The 10,712-nt window shown below is 35.2% G+C and overlaps 1 protein-coding gene across 1 annotated transcript in view; it reads right to left on the bottom strand.

Moving 5' to 3' along the window:
• Positions 1–622: 622 nt before the first annotated feature.
• LOC123318574 (tolloid-like protein 1) overlaps positions 623–10,712 on the bottom strand; it is a 41,453-nt gene continuing 31,363 nt past the window's right edge. Inside the window, exons 7-10 of the mRNA XM_044905246.1 lie at positions 9,219–9,686; positions 8,232–8,597; positions 4,409–5,127; positions 623–2,197 (exon numbers count right to left, since the gene is read on the bottom strand). Of these exons, the coding sequence (XP_044761181.1) occupies positions 2,057–2,197; positions 4,409–5,127; positions 8,232–8,597; positions 9,219–9,686 (1,694 nt within the window). The 3' untranslated portion in view covers positions 623–2,056. The remainder of the gene's footprint in view (positions 2,198–4,408; positions 5,128–8,231; positions 8,598–9,218; positions 9,687–10,712) is intronic.

Below are 10,712 nucleotides of genomic sequence, written 5' to 3'. Positions count from 1 at the left end.
TGTTGCAGCCTGAAGAAGCCAGCATGTTTGTGCGGATATTAAAGTAATAGGGACTACAATTTTTGTGAATTAGTTGGTCCTATTTAATTGGTTATCATATCAATTCGTTTTATATAAGAGATTTCTAAAATCACTTTTTTTTCAGAGAGAACATTTGAAATGATTGAAAAGATACGGACAATCAGATATACCTACTATTCCAACCTCGATTCCAACGGAAAAATCGATCGTAGGTTCCTCAGATGTTTACTATGGTCGTCATTAACGGCTTTCTGATACGAGTGAAATTATTCTTGGTGGAATAATCTATAAATCAATCAATAGCCGAAAAACCGGCATCAGGCAAGAAAAAAATTTGTCCTGAAATTATCTGTTTATAAGGCTTCGAACCATAAAAGGTTCTTTTAGTGTTTATTTTTATCGTACTTGCACTTTTGGTGGTGCAGATGATGTGAATTTTGTACATGCAGCCGTATCTCATGGTTTTCGTATAAAACACTCTCTTGAGGATCTAGAAAATATCATACTGACAATGTTTGCTGGAACGAATTATTTAAATCAGTTGTTGAAAAATTATAAGTAGGTACCATGTATATAATTTTTAAATTCACATAGATCTAAATGAAACTACCACTCATATTTTTTATTGAATTTTCATAAAATTAATTTACAAAAACTATCACTCGATCTACATACCGATCACTAAATCGATCATTATTACATACATAGACTAGAAAAACATGTATAAAAAAAATCCATTTTCGTCACTTGTAGCAACAAATACACACTTCATATGTCATTTATCATCTATATGTTGCAAGAATTCAAACGCATATTATAGCGGAAATATAATTTAAAAAAATTTCACTCGAATAATATTTGAGCTTTAGGTATAGAGGGAAACACGATTCTGACTGTAATAAATGAAAACGAGAAACAGGAATTAAAATACCGAAACCGATATTCAGAATATTATTGCAGTGACTATAAGATGAAAGCAAGAATGATTGGATAGAGAATAAAAAAACTACGAAACAATGAGTACTTTTGGAGAATAAAGATTTGAAAACTGAAAAAAGTGTTGAGAATAATAAGAATATGGGCTGATTAAAAACTTTGCAAATTACGAGACAAAGCTGATATTATGAGATATGTATTACCGTTAATTCAACCATATTCAGTCTTTGCCTATAAGAAATGTCAAAAATCTATTTGCGAATACCATGCGAGAGCTAGATAAATTAAAAAATAATTTCCTATAAATTCTTCGAATTTGTTGCCTTCAAACTACCACGTCTATAACAACGTGATTTCGAGTATCTACTGAGTTATTTTCGATTAATTTTGCTCTACCCATTCTCATATTTTACTAAGTATTTCGTGAATTTATTCGTTCAACTATCTTGTTTATACTGGCAGTATATTATGAACTTTTCCTGGTACCGTTTTTATCAACTTGGTGTAATTGCTCCACAAAGCAATATTTCAACTTGTGGCATTGCTTATATATTATATGACAATAATGAGTAGAACTCTAAAGAATATAAACCGTTCATGATTTAATACAAACATTTTAGGATCTCCTTAATGATACATATGACAGAAAATAAGCAGTAGGTATAGTATGTCATTTGAGCGTTTATGAAAAGAGTTCATCATATTTCTCAGAAATACATAAACTCCATCAAAAAAGAGTCTTAAAAACTGCAGTTATTTAATTAATACAAAAAATACGAAAAATCACCATTGAAGAGAAGATTTTCTCATTCAATATACATTTTTGGGATTTGAAATGATATTATTTGTAATCGGCATTTCATCGAATGAAATGTAAGAGGAAATAATGGATATTGATCAGCTGTTGTGAAATGTGGCTAATTAAATAAATGTCAAGAGGCTAGTAAAGTTATAAGTACACAAATTTCTTATCAATTAGCAATTTGAACATCATTCAGAAAAACTGAACTACATCACGATGTTTTCTAACTTCAGTATCCAATTTCTCAGAAAAAACTCCTCTGTTTATAAGCAAAAGTATGTGAATGTAAGACATATTTCACATTTCTTCTTCTTCTTCCGTGGTATAACCTTTGTCCACCGCTTCGTACACGACGCTGAATCCTTTCGCAACCAGAGTGTCATCCGACTTGAATCTCAACAGTAATCCTTCGTGTGTGGAGAATATAATGGCTGGTTTCTGAAGAAAAAAAATCATTATTTCAGAAGTTATTCCAAAACGAGTTTTTATGATTTTTGGCAAACTTGACGCGAAACTACGTTCTTCATAAAGTGATATAGAAGGGGCATTTATTTTCAGAGGCACAATGAATTAACATCACTTGAAATACTGAGAATTCAACGACCATTGAATTAAGAAAGCTATATTTTTTCATTATTTTTTGATATACTTAAATCTTATCGTACATTTGAAACCCCCTTTTATATCATTCGAACTCATTAGCAATAGTACTTTTCGAATCACATTTCATGAAAACAAAAAATGTTGAGTCAATACAAGTTGAATTACATTAAGTGTATTTCCTTCCCATTTAACAACATTAACTGCAATCTTGAAATTTTCAACTTGGGGCCAACCTCACCTAGCCGTACGTACCCTGTTCTTACGAACGCGGCTCTGGCGACTGAACTTGAGCGGTTTAACTCTGTTTCCTACAATTGCCTAGCCTAAACATTGGCTTGAGCAGGAAATGGCTCTCTGCGTTGCTCAAGTTACGTCTTAGACCTTGTCGTCTCAGGATACCTGTGCCACAAGATAATCTAGTTGAAACCGCAACCAAAGTTGCACTGACCGTTACCAGTGCAGCTTTAAAACACCTTCTAAGGCAGCTCCTACAAAAAGATCAGTCGAATAGGACAAAATTTGTAACCAGATGTAAAATACCCTCCCGTTCGGATCTCCGGGAGAGGGTGCCTGAGCGAGTGAATCATCGTACAACCACCAATAAAAAGCACATAGCTTTTGCAGCATGGAACGTCAGAACCTTGATAGACAACCCCAAGGCCGATCGACCCGAGAGGCGTACCACCCTAATCGATAAGGAACTGCAACGAACATTCTGCAATAGTTGCCTTAAGCGAGACACGCTTTTCGGACGAAGGTAGCTTGGTAGAACAAGCGTATACTTTTTTCTGGAAGGACTTGCTGGAAGGCGAAATCAGATAACATGGCGTCGGCTTTGCCATTAGAAACGACTTGGCCGCCAAACTAACCGAAAATCTAGTTGACATCTCAGAACGTATAATCACCCTACGCTTTCCTGCAGCAAATAACACGTTTGTGAACATCATTGCAGTATACGCACCCACCTTGAACTCGTCTGACAACTTAAATCATAATTTCTCCGAAACACTCGTTGCTACAGTAAAATCCAAAAACGGGAACGAATTATCCTCCTTGGAGACTTCAACACCAGAGTGGATAAATGCCAGAACTGTGGCCAGGAATAATAGAGAAACCCTGCACAGACAGCATCAATTCGAACGGAGAACGTCTACTGGCTCTTTGTGCAGAGCACAATCTGGGTATAAGGAACACTTATTTTATTGCGAGACCCAATTAAAGGGGGAGCTGACGCCACCCGTGCTCAGGCCATTGGCATATTCTCGTTTATGTAATCGTGGGAAGAAAAGATGTCAAAGAGGTGTTGGTCACTAAACCCAGAGCAGATCTGGAATGCTGGACTGATCATAGGCTGGTAATTTCGAGAATGAAGATCTCAATGCTCCCAAAATATTCTCAATATTTCCAACTGATACTTTCGTAATGCTTGAAAATGTACCATCTGTTAGACCATAACATCTTCAAAAAAATTGGTAATCTTCATCGGTACTGCTATGATATCACACCTGAACGTTGCGTTTAGTGATGAATCAGTCTACATAAGTCCATCCATACCCTGATCGACGTTAATACAAATTCAAATTTGTTCGATTATCGAACCACACGTTAAGGTTTCTCTCCAACTCAGACAGGAAGTCCGACAGACCCGATCTATGTAAGTGTGGATTTATGCAGCAACAAATAACACTTATCACATAACAATTATCCAGTAGCAAATAGCCTGAATAATAAAATTTATGCATACCAAATCAACAATTAATCTAACTTTATGTTTTCATAATGAATGCACTGTCTTTTCTACAAAAAACTCTGTTATACATGGTGTCCCGGGAAGAATGCGACCACCGGATAGTATGAACTAATTTCATCATACTGGACTCAATTAAATAGGTTTTAATCGCCTGAGTGCCTTTTTTGGGATATACAAGGTCTATTTCAAGATACGGTGTAACAACCCATCTCGTTCGTCCTTACAGATTGTGAAACATATGACTACCGTATAAATCTCATAATATTATAGAACTCAAATAAAAATTATGAACTCACGTTTGTACCGCAGTATTTTCCATAAGATTGTCCACTCGAGTCTGGCCCGTTGAATATCTCTACGTGATCATATTCGCAATTCTTCTCATCTTCCAGTTCGAATGTCAAAAAAGAAAGCTGAACGTTAAATCCAGGTGGAGCTTCTATAGTCCAGTCGCAGTTAGCCTTGTTGTCATAATTCGCGCTACCGAATTTCGCATGAGAATAAATATGATTTTTGTCCTTTGTAGCCTGCAGCATTCCCCCGCATAGCGCTGCATGCGTGGCCCAGAATCCTTTCTTCTGCACTGATGCATCGGATTTGAACGCCATATACAGCTGGTTTCCAGACGCCATGATTAGACCGGGAAGTTTTGAGCCACAGAATTTTCCCAATGATGAGGCGTTGGTATTCATGCCATCGAAAAATTCAACGAAATCGTAAGAGCACTCATGGTGAGGTTCGATTTCGAAGGTGAGGAAAGAAATACGTATTCTATGACCAGGGGTTGTGATGAAATGCCATACGCAATCCTTTCTGCTAGGATAATTATCAGGGTAGTTGGGACTGCCGAATCCACCCTGGGGTATATTAATTTCGTATTTACATCCTCCTTCTTTGCAGTCACGACCATTTTCATCTATGGTAAAACCACTATGGCACGTGCATATGTAAGATCCAATAGTGTTGATGCATTCATGTTGGCAGCCACCGTTGTTTGATGAGCACTCATCTTTATCTAAAAATAAATATCGAAAATAAGGCCTCATTATCTAAAATAATACAGGTACGGAGTAGCAGGAACTAGTTTCATTAGCTGTAGGTAACCGCTGACTGGTGGAAGTGTAAACCCTCGTGGATATTCGAAAGATACATAAAAGTTTGAATGTATGTGTCAAGGATACTTAAAGAAGCGTTTGGTCATAATATATTTCAATAACTATAAAGAGTGTTGACGTCAAGCCGAACCAAGATGATTGATGAAGTTTAAATGGATATAATAAATATATAAAAAAGTTCAAGTCACTTATTTTAGAAATTACAGATATTGGAAAGTACTCGAAAAAATATACACCCTGTGACCGTTTTTTCACTCCTATCACTATCAATCTTCACTTTTCCATATCTTTTCCTGTTATGTAATCCTGAATAGTTTTTCTTCATTCTCTGGCCTACAATTCTAAGCTAGCTGCTCCAGCTTGGAAGAAAATATCACCTTTGCCCAATCAAATATCTTAATTGATATGGGCCTAGTTCTAACTGACACTGAGAAAAAATACTACGTGAGTTTGGCAAGTGATGTTAGCGTATTTGATAGGGAATCCAGAATCGTATTATTTATTACCTCTTAAATGGTGGAAAATTGTTTTTTGCAAACAGTACAGGTTTGAAGAAATTGCCCTGATTCTCTAAAAAATTATTATATTTAAACCAGAGGTTTTTTCAAGGACATTTTCAACTTGAGGAAGATAAGGACATTTTTCGAAGTGGACGCGAGACAGATAATGACACATAAGGGAGAGAGACAGTCATTTTACAAAGAGTAGTAGGAATTTCTACACCACCAACCTCGGGCCAGAGTCCGACTAGACACCCGGAGATCCTAAAGCCTTCTGAAGAAGTACGGCTAGTATAGTAATCCTGATTGATGAATGATGAATGTGTTACAGATGGTGAATTCCCACGTCTACCAGCAGGATTGACTAAAGTCAATCCTTGGTTGCTAAACGATGGAGGCACCAAACATGTACAGGGTGGGCAAAATTCGATGGAATTGTATGGCTGTTGTAGAATCGTAAGAACTAAAGAAATTAGATGATACGTTTCGGACCTCGATATTCAAAAGCTTGATAATAATGGCTTAAGCTGCATCCATCCCCTTTTGCATTCAAGTTATAAGGGAAAACTCATTTTTTGGCTGTTTGAATAGGTGCCTTTGTTTCCTGAAGTTTCAGTTATATCGAAAAACAAATGAAACTATCATTTTAAAGCCACATCTTTATGAAGAAATGAGTGCTGTTGAGTTCGTCAGTTCAGTGATATAATAGTTTCTTTTATTTTTTCAAATATTAACCGTATATTTCTTTCAATTCCAGTCTGATTCAGAATATATAATATACGTCCAATGGTTCTTCCAATAAAAAAAAAACTTTGAAACTAGTTCTGTCAGTTTGGCAGGTTATTTTCATTGATATGATTATGCGTATAGAGCTTTATGCTTTTATTTTGTGTCAGGTTATCAGAGACATTCAAGATCATCTTCATCCGGATTCATCCATTATTCGATATTTTAATTATTCATACCACATTTGATTAAAGCGAACATAATAATATGGACGGGGCCGAGACGGAATACCCGAGATTCGATATCTCGGAATAGTTCCGGTCAGCTGTTGATAAGATAATGTTTTTGTTCTGGGAAACGAAGTGTATTCTTTCTTTGAAGTCATGTTTTTGTTAAGATTGATTTTCCAACCACATTTCCATGGTTTCGACTTCTTTGAATAATATTGAGGATAAATACTCACCGTTTTTACCCAGAATGATTTACGCTCAAAATGACCAGTTCTTCCTTAATGATGAGAATTAATGATGGCTACTGAAAGCCATTGCAAATCCACTAATTATGGGATTCTCACGAATATAATTGAAATAAGTCAAAGAAAACTCCATACCTTCTATCAGATACCTATATCAAAAAATACAACCACTAGAACTATCTTGTCCATTCACTTCAATAGAACATTGAGAGCAACTGATTAACCTGAACTTAAAAACTAAATAGATTCTTTGGCATCCCCAAGTGTCACATAGATCATAATTTTACCATTGAAATGTATCATAGATGAGATAAAGAAAACGACCACTGATCCTGAGTAGGAAGTTAAAGCGCATGATGGGGCATCTACGTACTTCACAAAACAAGATACAATTATATCATTTGCTGCGGCAAGGAAGAAGCAGATCAGAAGACAAAAATGAATAGAATTTGACAACATATCTATACAGCACAACCTCAAAAGTCAGACCATAGCTAATCGAAAAAATTATCTCTTGGTTTTTTGAAAGCGGATAAGTGAACGCTTCAACAACTTGCAGGGCATGTCATGATTAGAAGGATACGCCTTTCAGGAAAGTTGCTTTTTTTGTACTTTAGGCCATTAGTTTCGGTGGTACAGGGTGATTTATGGATTTTGGCCTCAATTTTCGATATCTATAACTTGAGAATGATTCGTCTGATTTTAATGACATTTCGTTGTCTCGTTGACTTCCAATAACCTTTCAGGAAAAAAATGACATTTCAAGATAATCAGGGCACTCTTCCAAATATTGAGATTTATCTTTCAATTATCAGTCTCTCATCTGAAAGGATGCTGCAAGGCAGGGTGTTGCGTATCATTCTTCTGAGAGGGCGGTTCCTTGTATGATTCGCCTTCAAAGGGTTTTTCTCTCAGACTGATGATGTTTTTAGATACACAAGTGTAGGACAGGCCATAGTTAAAATAAGATAATAAATGTACTTATTTTTTTTCTGTTTTGGTTTGATGCATGCTATAACTTTTTCAGAAACTGGCAAATGATAACATCGAAATTCAACGATTCACAAAATATCGACCAATGCAAAGGATGGTACATTCAAAGTGACAATTAGTTTTCATTATTTCTGATTTAAACATATGTAGGTAAACACTCGTAACGAGTTGATTATAACTATCAATTCTACTTTTTTCTTCCACTGTATAGACGATTTTCAGTGAAATAATTCATAGTAAAAAAATTCTCCATCGAAAAAAAAGAGAGACTATTGATGAATATTCATATATTGTAAATTGAATAACTTACCAGTGAAATAAATGGCTGAAAATCCGGACCTCTGTATGCTGGCATCAGACGAAAAAATTATTCTCATAATATTTCCTTCTGAAATGATCTGTTTAGGCGGTTTAGATCCACAGAAAGTGCCATGTTTCTTCAGAGAAGTTTCGCTGAATTTGCTGTAAACTTCGATTCTATCGTAATCGCACTGCTGGTGTTGCAAATGATGTACATTGTTACCCTCCAAATCGAAATGGGTAAAGTTTAAGGTAATTCGATAATGCGGTTGAGCCTCAATTTCCCACACGCAGACCTTGTTTAGGGGATATAGTTCGGGAAATGATGGAGAAGTTATTGTACCTTGGGTCGTATTGAAGATGCCCCCACACGCATCTGAAATAGTTGTAGGTTTCGTTGATAACGAAATCATATTGCATCAACCAAGAAAGTGGAGTTCAAGTATGTACCTAAGTGTTCTTTTATGTGTCATCAATGAATTATTGATATTATTGTGGATGTTAAAACTTGTTAAAACTAAATAAGTATGTTTTGGATTAACTTTATCCAAGCAATATTATTGGGTTTCAGTTTTTTGTTGTATTTTATGGAAAAGTATAGTAACAAAAAAGAAAATTTGAAAAAAAAAACGAATGTTCTTCTTATGCTTTCTTCAAATATCCTACAATATGTGCTCTCTGAGATTTTTGTGAAATTCTACGATAGAAGGCACATCGCAGTGTTCAAGGTGATTGTATCAATATGCTGATGAATTTTATGACTATTTCTGCATTGAAAAGATTGATTTAGCACATTTCGATTTTAAGATTTAAAATATCCAAAGTCAGCTCAAATTGTGGAAAAAATTATTTTTATATTTGATTGAAATTTTTTTCACAAATAAAGCAAGGTATCTTCTGGAGAGTGGCTCATCTACGAACTGATCGTATTGTAGATAACTGAGATTTTTACATCTGAACATCCAAAAATAGATTAAATAAAAGTACGTTATCTTACCCTCACAATTTTTTCCATCGGAATGTAATTCGTATCCAATTTTACAATTACACTCGTAACCTCCTAATGTGTTGATACAGTCCTGTTCACAACCGTGATCAGTTCCTGCACATTCATCATTTTCTCTCATAATGATCGCAGAGAATCCCCCTTTCTGTACAGACCCATCAGAAACAAATTTCACCATCAAAATATTCGAAGTTGAAATAATATCAGATGGTATTTTATGTCCGCAATACACTCCCAATATGGGGCTATCCTTGCTGAATCCATCCCTGATTTCGACGTAGTCGTAAACACAGCCATCATGATTTTCCACTTCGAAAGATTGAAACCTGAGAGCGACTTGATAATTTTTTGGCACCGTTATCCTCCAGACGCACTCTTTGTTGGGGTGGTATTCTTCGGGGAAATTTGGGGATTCTAAATGCCCCTCCGTATTGATCGTTAAATCGCCACCGCAAATAGCTGGAAAACATTCAAGAAACTTGGATAATGCAATTCTTCGATTCCTCTGACGCTTTGAAGTTAAGCAACAACGATGAACACGACCCATCGAATCGAGTAGGTAAGTTAAATTCTCGATTTCAACACAATCGAGAGAATCAGTTAAATGAATGAAACTTAATCGGCAAGGACACGTTTTTCTCAAATGATTTTCTTGTTCTGGCGGACACTAGATACCTTCTGTTTCTATGGTAAAAACTTATGAAATCGAACTTGCCGAAATGAAAATTATTGAACACACTTTTATCCTGAATTGATAAAATATAATTCAATTACGATGATAGTTTGGTGTTTGAAAATTAAATACATATAATGGAAATTTTTAACCGCAATTCTTGTCTGCATACCGTCAAAAATTTTCATAATATTTTTTCAATATCGAAAATCCTCATCAAGATTAAATATCAGAATAAGTCGACATACATAGGGTTGTGAAGGAGAAGTTGCAAAAAAATGTAAGGAGTGATTGCTCATCGAAAAAAAAAATTGTGTGAATCTCTAATATAATTTATTTCAACAACTTCTGCTGATATTCAGTCCCTTTTATAAGAAACCAGAAAATTATGGAAAAAAAATTCAGAAAATATTCTATGGATAGGAGAGGAAATCAAAAAATGTTTGTACCGTCGCAATATAATAACACATATAAAGTAAATTCTATTCTATTGAGAATTTACTGGCGCTGATTCATGACAAGCAAGAAAATTAATTGTCAAATTCTATATTATGAATAAGGAAAATAGCTTCTTGGAAAACAAATTTTAGGGGTGGCTTTTTCTACCTCATGCTATTAATCAAAATTTTTTTTGCCCTAAAATGTCTGCTCGATTGCTTTTCTGTCAAGCTCCTAGTTTCTGAAAAAAAATTTAAAAATTGCTTTTTAGGTGTCACCTTTAGAGAGCCCTTGAATTTGTTTGCAACTATTCTTTCAAACTCTTTGTATCAACCAAAACGACTCGAAAATTTTCTTTATCGGCACAAAAACTC

The sequence above is a fragment of the Coccinella septempunctata genome, chromosome 8 (assembly GCF_907165205.1).
Source record: "Coccinella septempunctata chromosome 8, icCocSept1.1, whole genome shotgun sequence".
In the NCBI taxonomy this organism is placed as follows: Eukaryota; Metazoa; Arthropoda; class Insecta; order Coleoptera; family Coccinellidae; genus Coccinella; species Coccinella septempunctata.
The sequence above is the reverse complement of the archived record's forward strand: the minus strand, read 5'-3'. Positions and strand labels throughout refer to the sequence as shown.